Source organism: Xenopus laevis, chromosome 6L (genome assembly GCF_017654675.1).
Source record: "Xenopus laevis strain J_2021 chromosome 6L, Xenopus_laevis_v10.1, whole genome shotgun sequence".
Taxonomy (NCBI): domain Eukaryota; kingdom Metazoa; phylum Chordata; class Amphibia; order Anura; family Pipidae; genus Xenopus; species Xenopus laevis.
The window spans coordinates 5,087,307-5,101,463 of record NC_054381.1 but is presented as its reverse complement, the minus strand read 5'-3'; the positions used below and the strand labels follow the sequence as shown (position 1 = coordinate 5,101,463).

Genomic DNA, 14,157 nt, shown 5'->3' with positions numbered 1-14,157 from the left:
ATCTGTATGAATCAGGACTGGCTCCAGTGCCCTGTAAGGGTTTGTGTATTTACCCAGGAATAATGATTCTCTGCACAATGGGCTGCTCTCTGTCCCATGGTCACGTATGGGGTGGGGCTTAGTTCAGAGAAGCCAATGTGATTGGGTAGATGTTCTGTGGAGACAATATCAACGGGTAGTGGCAATAAAGGGAGCAGTTGATACACTAACGTATAAAATGATTTCCCCTTGTCTAACCAGTGAAGATCAATGCATGGAGAAAACCATGGTCCATCCTTTAAGTTAGGGTGAACCCTACTTGACCATGGGAAAGAGAGCAGCCTTGGAGCAGGAAGTGCAGAGAATGAGAGCTCATTGGAGCAGGAAGTGCAGAGAAAGAGAGCTCATTGGAGCAGGAAGTGCAGAGAATGAGAGTTCATTAGCAGGAAAGTAATAAGGGGAAGAATGGATCCACTTCAAAGGGATTTTGTTTTCTAGTGAGGCACATGCAGACAGGCTTAAGGCTGTCTCTCTGATTGGCCCAAGGGGGCGGGGGTTATTCTAGCTCATTTATCTGCAAGGAAAAACCGTTTGAGCAAGGAACTCCTAGTGGTCAAAGTGCAATGAACCTGCATGTGCTGTAAACCCACAAACAGGAAACTTCGGGCGACTTTGGAAAACGAATCGCGCCAACTGCCATCCCGCTGATGATTTACATTTCAGCCTGCAGGGGAGGCAGTTCGGGGAGATTAGTCGCACCCAAAGAAGAGGAGATTTGTATAGTAAATGTCCTGCTAGCGGCTTCTTTCTAAAACCAGAAGTTACTGGGGAAGCTACTGGGCAGCCTCTCTTCTCTTTCTCTGCTCGGTGCACAGAATGACGCCACGGAACTGTGAGGAACTTTGCCCGATATGCGATGTGTGTGCAGAGAGGCTGAACAGCAGCTGCCGTAGTAGCTTCCGGAAGTGAGTCGCTATGTGATATTTGCTGTGGAGCCCGCTCTGCTCTGCGTGAGTCTGTATGAGGCACAAGGTGGCTGAGAAAGGAGAGGGGGTGGAGTGAGCAGCTACCAAGCTCGACAGAGAAGGAGACAAGCAAATAAGTCACAGGCTGAACAACAGCTGCCCCAGTAACTTCCGGTTTTAGAAAGAAGCCGCTAGCAGGACATTGGAGCGCGCACGTAAGTGCAGGTCGCCACATCGCCTTTTTAACACATTCTTCCAGCATAAAGAGTCTATATTGAACCCTCTGTACCAGGATAAACAGTCCATAACCCCATATCCAACCCTCTCTCCCAGTATAGAATAGTGATGTGCGTGCCGAGCCGATACCTGTGGGTTTACCCACGGGTCGGGCGGGTTTGGGCCGACCTCAAATGCTGGCCTCCGGGTTCAATTGTAACAATTTAAGATAAGCAGGTCTCTTGGGGAAACTGTGACTCGCAGCTTAAAGGGCAATTCACCTTCATTAGCAAAACTGTAATAACACATAAAACTCCCAGAAATGTGTTTAAACTTTACATAACGGTCAATTTTTACAAACTAGACATGGTCATTAAGGGGTGTGGCCACAAAACGGGCGTGGTCTAAACTGCTTCTGGCACCACAACTTTTTGTCTCTGTTTACATTTGTCAAATTCAGTGAGGTACAGTTCAGTATAGAGTCTATAACCAACACCCTCTCTCCCAGGAGAAACAGTCTATAGCCAATTGCCAGTAAAGTAGCCTCTATCCCACCCTGTGTCCCAGCACAATGAGTCTGTATCTGAGTCCCTTCCAGGCCAACGGGTTATTTGCAGTTCAGCACATCCCAGAGCCACTCCCCCAATACAGCCAGCGCCTCCCCCTCTGCCTCACACAGCTGCTGCCCGGCTATTGGCGGAACTAGGCTACCGCTCGCCTCTTCTACGCACTTCCTGCTTCCTATTTGGCCTATTCCACTGCTCACTGGGAGTAGGGGCGTGCAGGGAAGAGCCATTTCATGTCATTTCCCCGTCAGAACATTATAAAAGCTGCAGTGGTGTATTTCAGGATATAATAATCATAATAGTTAGGTGTTTACTCTCATAACCGGTGCATTTATTTTCCAGGAGCAGACATTTCGTTACCCGGCCCCTTCCTTGCAGATGGTTTGTCCCGGCTGTTCTGTGAGGGGAATTGGGCCAATGCAGTTGAGATGGGAGCGGGTTTCCCTTCAGTGTGTCTGTTATAAAGGTGAGGTGAGTCTCTCCTTGTGCTTCATTCATGGCTGTGACCTGTGAGGCCTGAGTTATCTGCCCATACACTTGAATATATAGTTTCTATTGGTGCCATTATTATAGGGCAATATTCACAAAGAAATAACAGAAATGAGCCTCACTCACCTCACCAAATCACTGTGCCACAATTCTATTGGGTTTATTTCATGTTTCAGTCTTTTCTGTTGTATCTTTGTTACACAAATGCCATTTCTCTATGGAAACCGCAGGTCCCGGGCATTGTGGGTAATTAATGTCGTACCTATAGTTCCTTCCAGCCGTTATCACTTATTTACCTGCTTTTTGGCCCGGGTTCTTGCAGTCGTCACCTGGTGGCATTTACACACCTGCCCAATATCCCACACAGTTTTGGCCAAATATTAGTCAGGAAACCCATTCACAGGTCAATATGGGGCTGACTGGGTCCTCAGGGTGTGAATTAGTGATGTGTGGGCCGGCCCAAAACCCACGGGTCTGGCTAGTCCTGGCTAGTTATGGCAAAGAGTCTTCATGTCGCACTCCCGGCTCCTCTCCCTGTCTGTGACCTCACATTGCTGGTTTCCAGTCCATCAATTTATAGACTTGTGCCTGCCCTGCCCCTTTTGTGACATCACCATGGGACGGGCTCCTGTTTATAAATAGAGGGGGCAGAGTAGGTTAGGGTTCGACAGGTGCGGGGCAGGGCTATAAATATAGGGGGTGTAGCGGGCCAGGTTAGGGTTGGACAGGTGTGGGGCAGGGCTATAAATATAGGGGTGGAGCAGGCCAGGTTAGGGTTGGACAGGTGTGGGGCAGGGCTATAAATATAGGGGTGGAGCAGGCCAGGTTAGGGTTGGACGGGTGCGAGGAAGGGCTATAAATATAGGGGGTGTAGCGGGTAGGGTTGCCACCCGGCCGGTATTTTACCGGCCTAGCCGGTAAAATACCTGCCAAAGCTGGGGCCGGTATTACAAATTTACCGGCAATGTAGCTGCCGGTAAATTTGTAATAAGATTAAAAGGAGCCCTCGGCCTGCCCCCAATCCCCTGGAATTTACCTTTTCTTTTACTTCTTCTAGCGTCCGTGGCGTGGCCCCACCCCTTTTGACGTCACAGCCCACCCCTTTGTGTCCCCGCCCCCAGCAGCCAGTTAAACATTTTTAAAAAGGTGGCAACCCTAGTAGCGGGCCTGGTTAGGGTTGGACGAGTGTGGTGCAGGTTGAGAAAAACTCGACCCGCACATCTCTAGTGTGAATGGACAGTAACAGGTGCTCTGGGTTGTTTGCAGGCCTATTGTTCCCAGTAATACATTACACCAGTGATCCCCAACCAGTAGCTCGTGAGCAACATGTTGCTCTCCAATCCCTTGGATGTTGCTCTCAGTGTCCTCAAAGCAGGTGATTATTTTTGAATTCCAGGCTTGGAGGCAAGTTTTAATTGCATAAAAACTAAGTATAGTGCCAAGTAGAGCCTCTTGTAGGCTGCCAGTTCAAATTGGGGCTGCCAAATAGCCAATCACAGCCCTTATTTGGTACCCCAAGGGACTTTTTTCATGCTATTGTTGCTCCCAACTCTTTCTACATTTGAATGTGGCTCACAGGTAAAAAAAAGGTTGGGGACCCCTGCATTACACAGTCCTTTTAGGCTCTAATGTGAATGCCCTATTTTCATGAGATGTTCCATTAACTTGTTCGCCACATTCTTGTTTATTGAGAACTGCTATATTAATGTCCTTCTCGTTGCAGGCAGCTAATGGAATGAACCGACCATTACTACTTGATTAAGACTGTTGCAATTTCAGTCTTGGATGATATTTTATTAAAGTTCCTGGGGCACAGATTTGCAGTCGAATTATAATCCGGAATAGCTCTAAAGAACTGTGGGTTCACCCGGTCTTAACAACAGGTACAAGACAATCCGATCTGGAACTAAACGTGTCACTTTCCGAGGGAAAATGTATTCCTAAAATTATATTACTAGCAGTTATGTGAGCTGTACCCTCGTTATATTAACAAATGAGTTGCTTCAAGGACTTCATGTGATTTCCAAGGACTTTCATTGTCACTCACAAATGAGCCTTGGGATGTGATTAAGTTAAGCTCTTTGCCATTACCAAATCAATTACTGTATACATTGATTGTCGTTATCCCATTCCACATTATGGATAACCGAAATGATGCACAGACATCTGAAGCTCCAAATCAATTTATTCCAGAGATTGAAATTAAACTGGAATCGAGTGATGAGGAAGAGTTTGTGAAGAATGCTGCGTCTTCATACACGTCTTCTGAGGAGAAAGAGACTGTTACCCTAGGTAAAGTGTTTCCAGGGGAGGGAGCGCTGACGAGGGAGGTAAATGATGTGCATAGTCAGAGACCAACAAGGAAGAGGAAATCCACCTCAGAAGTTTGGCAGTTCTTTTACCGTGATGATACCAATATTTGCAGAGCTATTTGTGGCCTGTGTCGAATCAGTGTCAGTCGAGGGAAGTTAGGAGGGAATTTTGGGACCACGGCTTTGAAGCGTCATTTGGAAAGTAAGCACCCAATGGAATGGGCACAGAGGAAGTCAATGAAAGCGCAGAGAACAGATGGAGGGGAAGAAGAAGAAGACGAAGCAATAGAGGATGAGGAAGAGAAGGAGGAACCTTATGAAAAAGCCAGCAGTGCACAGACTGTGTTATATAGCTCAAAGCCAACATCTGAAACTCAAGGTGCCATGCCGATTTCCTCCTCACAAGTTCTCAATTCTCTGAAAACATATCAGATTATAGATTCTAGTGATGATGAGGGGGAAGACTATAAAGAGGGAGTTGAGCAAGTTCCTGTGGAGTGTGAAGAAGATATGGACAGAAAGAGAATGAAAATGCTTGATCAGAATTTAAGAGGGGCTTTCAATTCTTGCCCCAACTCTAATCCTCACCTTTCTATGCTCTCTGGGGGGCAAACAAGTTTCCATGCTTTTAACATTTCAAACAACTTACTAGTGCCTCTTGGAACCAAAAATAGAAAATCTACCTCTGCTGTTTGGCAATTTTTCTCCATTGACCGGACAAACATCTGTAGAGCTATCTGCACCCTGTGCCAATTAAGTGTGAGTCGTGGAAAACAAGGGGGTCATTTTGGAACGTCGGCTTTGATGCGTCATCTTGAAGGAAAACACCCTTTGGAATGGGCTAGAGGCAAGATAAATAAACCAAAGAGCAACAGCATAATAGAGGTAGACGAAGATGAAGAGGAAGAGACAGACATGCCATTGGAACAGATATATCCTCAGCCACACGTTATACTTGGAATTTATGGGTCACCTACCCATCATGATACATATTCAACTGAAACATCAGGTGTAATGACCCCTCCGGTCCTGGCCATGCCAGTGGAATATAATAGAGAAGATAAGGAGAGAACCAAAGAAAAGATCAGAGATGATTTGTCTCTTACCAAAAAAGAAAAACTTGCCCTTTCACCGAGTGAAGATTTGTACATAAATGGAAAGTATGCTCCGAACCACCCTAAAGCCCAGTCGTGGAACAGGAATATAGCCGAATTAATGTGCGGTACGGCGCTTCCATACTCCTTTATTACCTCCAAGACTTTTAAGACATTCATGGAAAGAGCTGACCCAAAGTATTGTGTGCCTTCAAAATCTTTTTTTTCTGGTAAAGTGGTTCCCCAGATATATAAAGCCGTGTGCGAGAGAGTGATGAATGAATTAAAGAGATCGGAAAGCTATCATATTCATCTGACCACCCACTGGTGGAGCACTGGGCTTTCCATGGACTATTTAGCCTTAACAGCGCATTGGGCTGTTCTACAGCCAGATAATTTGGAGTCCATTCAAAGAAAGAATGCTGTTCTATGCACCAAAGGTTTTCCAAAAGACTATATAGATGGCAGTATTCAACAAGAGCTCATTCAGCAAATAAACATGTGGCTCTCTCAAAATGCCCTGATTCCAGGTTTCTTCATATCCTGTGGCAACTTGAATCTCATCCATGCTATTAAAAGTGCTAACTTTAACTACATACCCTGTTTTACCCACACCCTAAATTTGTTAGTAATGGATTTTCTGCAAAACAATCACTATATCACTTCCTTGCTTGAGGTGGCTCGGAAAGTCTGCAACCATTTTATTCACTCAGCCAGTGCGAGGAGCACATTGAGTGAGCTGCAGTTCCAAAATAATTTGCCAAATCGACCTCTGAAACTAGAAACATTACCTCATTGGACTTCAACATTCTATATGCTGCAGAGACTTATAGAGCAGCAGAAGGCTATAGAAGAGTATCTAGAGTCACACAAATTAGAAATAGCTGACCTGCATTTGACTTCCAGCAACTGGAGTCTCATAAGTTGCTTAGTGGAACTTCTACAGCCATTTGAGATGGTTACAAGAGAGGTCAGTGCCAGTGGTTCATGTCTGAGCCAAGTGCTACCAGAGGTTCGATACCTCCATATCTTTCTTAAACAGATTAGAGGGCATTTTGAAAGTAAAGGAGATGTTAATGGGGTAATCTTGACTGACAATTTCACTCTGAAAATCTCTTCAGATTTTGGGATCAATGAAATGTTTCAGAGGGAAGAGTATGTTCTGTCCACCTTACTTGATCCACGTTTTAAAGGAAGGATCGAGGCAATACTTCCGCCTGGTTCTGATATCGACCACTGGAAGCAAGTCCTTGTAAAGAAAGTAAAGGAGATCATGTCATCCTCCTTGAGGCCAGCTTTTCATTTCAAAGATTCCGGATTGGAATCAGATCTGCTTGCTAGTAAGAATTATCATTTGGCTGAAGAAGGGATTAACTCTCAGAGGAGAAGAACCATGTTGGCTCCACCGCTAATCCAAAAGGAGAAATCACTGATTGAGCACTTGGAGAGTGTTGGCCTTCTGGCATCCAAAAGTACTGGGGCTTCCTTGTCAACTGAAAGTCATTCTGCTTGTGTCATGGTGGAAAAGTACCTTCAAGATAATCAAACTATTGGAGCCAAGGAAGACCCACTGGTCTACTGGAAGAAAAGAAAGTGCCCGTGGCCTGCTCTGGCTAAGCTTGCTTTCATGTACTTGACTTGCCCGCCTTCTAGCATTTTTGCAGAGCGTGTCTTTACTCTTCCTTGTACATATGGGGGCATGCAGAAACCGTCAGACATAATGGAAGGGATGGAACACTTTGGATTTCTGATGGTTAATCTAGAAAATTTCCAAGACTACGTACCCCCACCTCTGATTTTCTCATCTGATAACGAGGCCAAGCAAAGTGATAGTGAGGAGGGCTAGCAGAGTATGACCTCAGAAATATAGGTTTCACTTACCCTTGTATGCGTGTTGCTCCTCCAAACATATCCACTTTCTGAGAATCAGACCACACAGGGGCTGTATAAACAGTAGATATTCTAGCACACCACTCTCCAACAAGCTCTCCTGCCTACTGAGAATACCACAACTATGTATAGAGCAACTGTGCAAAATGGGTGCAAAGTGCCCTGCTTTTTATATTTTGCCCTATAGATTGCACCCTGGCATGCAAAGAGCTGTAACTTCCTTGAACGACACCTGCCAGCATTTGGTTGTACTGCCCTAAAAAGATGAGCATAGAGGGCGGGTGGCAGGCAGTATTTGAGGATTTTAGGTGACACTTTGTAACGTGCAGGTCAGATCCAGGCTATTAAGCACTAGAGGCCACAAGGAGTAGGAGAGCCTGGTTCATACTTCTGATGGCACTTGTTAAATGTATAGGGTTCCTTAGCCTCCGGCACAAATGATTTTTGTTACTTTTGAGTGTTTGTGGGTGCACAGTAACACTTGGTGGGTGAGAAAGTATATGATACAAGGTGGGTGCAGAGCAATATCAGTGTGGGCTGATTTGTGTTGGATACTCCAGCTGTAAGTTTGAATTCCCTAGTGTAGGGATTGTCAGACTTAACTAACGTGGGGCCTACTATAAACAAACATTTTCTCTCTTAACACAAGTGAATTGCCATGAGCATCCTGTTACCCCAAAAGAAGAGAGATATTTTGTATTTTAATGAATTTTATTGATTTCTTAAGCCAGTGTTTCTGAATCATGTGAAGTACTGCAGGAAGATCTCATGGGTCTCTCTGTGGTCGGTTGTTGGGATCTGCTGGTAGGTCACAAATATTTGGGCCCTGGTGCATTACAACATGTAAATACTGTATATATGTATATATTTCCTTTTATCAGAAATAATTTAACAATTAAATACAATATTTTTAGAACTGCGTGACAGTCATTGTTATTGTTATTAAAGGAATGCAGTGGGTAACAAGCATGTAAATGAAAGGAAAAGCCGTTTATGTCCCCTCCAGAGCACCCCCACCAGAACTGCTCCTCTTACTAATGATGTGTGGGCCAGCCTGGCCCTGATACTTGTGGGTGACGAGGATTCGGGCCGACTTCCCTTAGTCATTTGCAACCTTAGACTGCCGGCTTCCGACTTACGGTTTTATAGGAGCATGCATGCCCACCCGCCCCTTTTGTGACATCAGTGGGATGGGTCTATAAAAGGAGGAAGGAAGCCAGGTGCGGGTGGGTGAGGGTCGGGCTGATGCGTGTCGAGCTTTTCTCGACCCTCATATCACTACTTCTTACATTCTCCGATGCTTCTCCATTTCTTCATGTCTTTTATTAATAATAATAATAATACTAATAATAACAGCTAGGTTGGCAGCTGCCATGTCTGGCCTCTAGATGACATAGCTCTCTGGTGACAAGGAGCATTCACATTTGAATCTCATCTGGTCCTGACTACAACTGTTCCTGGTCAATGTCTTTATTGGTGACAGTAGATATCTCCTCCAGTATAAAAGTCCAAGCAACTCCCAGTACTTACTAATATTTGGGTCTCTTATGGCACCTTCTCTTGCTGATCTCACACCACTATACAGGGAGGGATGGTTCAGACCAGTAGAGCCTCCACTATTCCCAGATCTCGACCAATGACGTCACGAAAAGGAATGGGGCGGCCACAAGTCTATTGAACAAGCGGGAAATCCAAAGCTGGCAGTCTAAGTTCGTGGGTGGGGAGAGTGGGCAGAAGAGCTGATTTTTGTCCCTCAACTCCTGATTTGGTTTGTTCTTGTGGGAGTATAATAGACTCCGTCTGTGTGTAGTGAGGTGCGAGTAATGGGTAATTGGGCGAGGTGAGAATCTTCGTAACGCTGGGGCAAGTCAATGGAAGTGAATGTAAATTTAATAGCCAGATTGTTTGTTACAGTGGCAAGCTTGTCTCTATTAGTCAGGAGCCAACTTCCACCAGCCCTATGGGAGCAGGTTGGGCTCTTCTGTCTCAGGTGTCACCATCCCCCAGGGACAAGGGAATAAAGGCAAAGACAGAAAGTCCATGTCTAGTAACTAACAGAACAATTGTTAGTTTTAACTCTGTATTTCAACAACAGCCATGGAGAACTGACTTCTGCTACATTGTTTCAAGAGTCGGAACCAAAGAACAGGAAGTGACAGCCAGATACCACTTCCTATAGTAATGACATTAACACAGAACCTTATAACCATTCAGAATGAGGGAAGAATGGAAAATGGGTTGCTGTCCCTTTAAATGTGGGATAGGCAAAAGCGTCACATCTCCATAGTGACAGTGTGTGTTAGTACATGGACACGCCCCTGGCTCTGGCAGTGAAGCAGAGGGTTACCATCAGGCTCATCACTGCGATATTGTTAACCCCTTTATGTGCTGTGTGTAGGTAAGTGCTCTCCATAACTTACAGGAACCCCCCTTTATGCTGGGTGTGGGGGGGGATGGGATAGTAACACAGATACATAGAGGCTGCCCCTCACCCCACCTTTGTTCCACAGGAGCGTGTGAGCCAGTCCCTCCCTGGCTGTGTTGTGACTCCCCAATCACTAACAGACACTCATTATTATATATTATTATACTCACTCTCATTATTATATATTTATACTCACTCTCATTATTATATATTATTATACTCACACTCAAGTTTATATATTATTATACTCATTATTATATATTATCATACTAACTCTCATTATTAAATATTATTATATTCACTCTCCTTACTATATATTATTACACTCACTCTCATATATTATTATACTCATTATTATATATTATAATTATTAATATATATTTTTTTCTCATTATTATATATTATCATGCTCACTCTCATTATTATATATTATTATACTCATTATTATATATTATTATAATTATTAATATATATTATTATACTCACTCTCATTATTATATATTATTATACTCACTCTCATTGTTATTTATATTATTATACTCACTCTCATTATTATTTATATTATTATACTCACTCTCATTATTATTATTATATATTATGCTCAATCTCATTATTATATATTATTACACTCACACTCATTATTATATATTATTATACTCATTATTATATATTATCATACTAACTCTCATTATTATATATTATTATACTCATTATTATATATTATCATACTAACTCTCATTATTATATATTATTATAATTATTAATATATATTATTATACTCACTCTCATTATTATATATTATTATACTCACTCTCATTATTATATATTATTATACTCACTCTCATTATTATATGTTATTATACTCACTCTCATTATTATATATTATTATACTCACTCTCCTGCTGATTGGCTGGGCCCCCACATTCCTGCCCTATCACCTGACTCTATATATTATGCTACATGACTTCATTCCCGCAAGCTTTTCTGTATCTGCTGCCACATTACAGCGTCACCTAGTGGCTGTGGGCAATACAGGGGTACGTCATTTGCACACTGCTTCTGAATTGGGAGGGGAGTTGGTTGGTGGGGGGCTGTTGAGTTACCGTGTAAATAATAAAAAAGCCTTTAGGGGTGTAACTATAGAGGAAGCAGATGCTGCGTCCACAGGGGGCCCAGGAGGTATAGGGGCCCCATGAGGCCCTAATTCATATATAATTTCAATAGACATTGGTAAAACAGATCAACCTCTAGACATTTTGGGGACCTGAAAAAGAATTTGCTGTGGGCCCAATAATATCTAGTTCCGCCACTGCCTTTATGGCTGGTGAGTAATAATATTACTGCTGAGTGATAACGGCACAGACACAAGCTCAGCCTGGCACACACACAGTTAACATGGCCCTGAAGCTGCTGCCTCCTACTGGCCAGAGGGGACGGAGCAGCGAGAAGAGAGGGAGTGGGATAGAATGAAACACTGGGACAATCCCATCCTTCCCATCATCATCATCATCATCAGCTCCCGGACAGGTACAGCACCGTGTATCCTCCTATATGTATATATACACACTCAGCACTATATATATATATATATATACACACACACTGTGCCTGATTCCCGACAGCAGTATGGGGGTGTGATTGTGATACAGACAGCCCTGTTTATGAAGGGGAATAAGTGTATATGTAACAGCAGCCGTTATGTGCAACACAAACACAGTATTTACTAAGTGCAATGTGCAAGGTGTAGTACAGAGCAGTGTGTGTGGGTGCAAGTAGCTTTGTGAATAAGCCTATAAATGAGCCTTATTATGAGAATTCTCAGGTGCCACAGGCACAGGTGTATTACCCCATCATCCCCATATAAAGGGGAGACTATTGATCTGCCCCAGAGTGAGCTGCAGTTCGTGTAAATGAGTGTTATACAATGTGATGTAAAGGCAAGCTGAGCTGCTCATACGTCCCCCTTTCTTATTTACTAAAGCAGCACGGGGGGGGGAGTATAAGAGAATGAAGTGTGGGCTTGGCTAATGGGAGCACCAGAAGGACGTCTGTTGTTCCGTGGAAATGAATTCTGTCCTGGTAAAGGGCATGAGGCCGAAGGTAAGTCCCAGTTTATATAAGGAATGATGTTCTGGAGATGTAGGGTTAAGGGGGAGGAGTTTCCTTCTGTAAGGCAGGAAAGTCTATTAATAATCAGATTCTGCAAGGTTCTGTGTACTGTGAGAACTAACTAATTTAAAGGTTGACTTCCCCTTTAATCTTGAAGTGTTTCATTAATAACATTGTGTATGATTTAAAACGGAACAAAAGCCATATTGTCTCTTTCTCCCATTGCAGGTGGGATGGACCAAAGGACAATTGGTCAATAGAACTGGACTCACCCCTTGAGGACCAAGATTGGTTTCCAAGCTCTGGAGAAGAGGCAACTTATTGATGTCCTGACCAGTGAGACAGCAGGTTTGGGGGTCCAGCAGGTTTGGGGATCCAGCAGGTTTGGGGATCTAACAGCTTCAATGTCTTTCTGGGAAGGGGATGAAGTCTCCACAGATGGTTAAGTCAGTGTTTCCTCCAGTTCCATCTTTCCTGCACACTGAGAATTCTGTTTCCCTGTGGTAGTGAGATAGGAAGCACGCCCCAATGGGCAAGAATTCCGTTGCAGCCTGAGACATAACACAATCCCTTATATAAACTCCCAGTCCTTCCTACTGTGGCATTGAGTGACTTTCATCTCACCAACTAACCATGGAGAGCAGAACTGCCAAGGAACAGGACAACGACAGCGGCAGGATCACCAGTCAGATGCTGAAACTGAGGACTGGAGAGTTTGACCTGGAGTCCATTCTATTCCTAAAGCTGAGGGGCCTGGGGCTTTCTGAGCTGGGGTGCATAGGAGACTGCTCCAACCTTGAACGTTTGGATCTGTCCAACAATTACATTGTCCACTTGGGACCTTTGTCCTCTCTGAAGATGCTGGTGGCTTTAAACTTGTCCTGCAACCGGATCTCTAGTCTAGAACCTTTGGCCTCATGTGAGAACCTACAGACCCTCAATGTCGCTGGGAACCTCCTGTGCAGTATTGATGAGCTGCAGTGCTTGAAGGGGCTACGCCGGCTGGAAAGCATTTGGCTACGGGACCCAGTCTACAACCTGAGCAACCCTCTGTGCAACACTGGCTCCTACAGACATGCCGTGTTGGACGCCATCCCTAGTGTGCGGGTCATCGATGGTGAGAGGGTCTCGGGCTGTGGGAGCGATCTTTACCACCTGTGTAAGGACATTGATAATTCCTTGAAGAGGTTTATGGGGGCTGGGCTGGTGGATATGCCAGGATCTGTCAGACCTTGGGTAGAGGAGGGGTACTGGGATGTGACCCCCGCCCAGAGCGGCCTCATTGAGGAGACCTACAAACAGTTCAATGAGGTTCTGCAGGAGTGCAAAGAACTGAGCAAGAGGGCGGATGATACCATTGCACAAGCGGAGAGGGCACTCAACATTAGGAGTGAGCCCAGCTCCTTTGTGTTCTGAGCAGCCACCAATCACAAAGCAGTCGATGTGCCAAATGGGTCACTGTAATGGGCAGAATCTCTTGTAGGCACGCTCACTATGGGTCCTAAGCTAAAATTCCCAGCAAGCCTTACCTTTGACTATCTAGTACTATGGCTTTAATATACAGGTATGTCTTTATTGGTGGAAGGGTCCCAGGCGAAACGGACTGTGTGGGGCCTATTAATTATTTAGCCTTTGAAGTGGCATAGATTGTAGAATCTACATCTCTGATACCTAAGTACCAGTATGGCAACACCATCAATTTTATATTTCATTGGTTAAAGTAGGGCTATCCACTTTAGCTGCCCCCTCCATTAAAGACAGCTCTGTTTATATATAATGTCTATTTTGTTGGATAGCCAACCAGTGAACTACATCTCCCAGCATCCTTAGCCAGCTACTTCAATAAGATGCATGCTTATTTTTACTGTTTGCTGCCTCTCTGTCATGCACTGTGTTACTATGCTGTGGTTTTTCTGTGGGGTTTGGGGCCTCGTTTCATGTCTATGCCCTGTATGTACAATAAAAACGAAAGAAATTGCTGAGCCTGTGTTTTCTTATATAGAGTTTTATGCTCTTACTTTATTCTTTGCTCATAGAAGAGGCCTTGGAGCCTGGGCATGAGGCATTGGTTTGTGTAAGTTGTAGTCTGTACTGTTTGCAACAAGGAATTTC

The 14,157-nt window shown here is 44.2% G+C and overlaps 2 protein-coding genes across 3 annotated transcripts; both read left to right on the top strand.

The window, feature by feature from the left end:
- Window positions 1-117: 117 nt before the first annotated feature.
- lrrc61.L (leucine rich repeat containing 61 L homeolog) lies at window positions 118-12,408 on the top strand. 2 transcript variants are annotated; one of them, XM_041565709.1, is made up of 3 exons: window positions 118-2,192; window positions 3,939-9,909; window positions 12,274-12,408. In XM_041565709.1, the coding sequence occupies exon 2, from the start codon at window positions 4,354-4,356 to the stop codon at window positions 7,465-7,467; it is 3,114 nt and encodes a 1,037-aa protein (XP_041421643.1). In that variant the 5' UTR covers window positions 118-2,192; window positions 3,939-4,353; the 3' UTR covers window positions 7,468-9,909; window positions 12,274-12,408. The 2 variants fall into 2 exon arrangements, with proteins under 2 accessions (XP_041421643.1, XP_018122472.1); XM_018266983.2 differs by having other exon boundaries at window positions 118-2,197.
- A 270-nt stretch (window positions 12,409-12,678) lies between these two features.
- LOC121393076 (leucine-rich repeat-containing protein 61-like) lies at window positions 12,679-14,024 on the top strand. The gene has a single exon (XM_041565710.1). The coding sequence runs from the start codon at window positions 12,679-12,681 to the stop codon at window positions 13,459-13,461; it is 783 nt and encodes a 260-aa protein (XP_041421644.1). The 3' UTR covers window positions 13,462-14,024.
- Window positions 14,025-14,157: the final 133 nt, after the last annotated feature.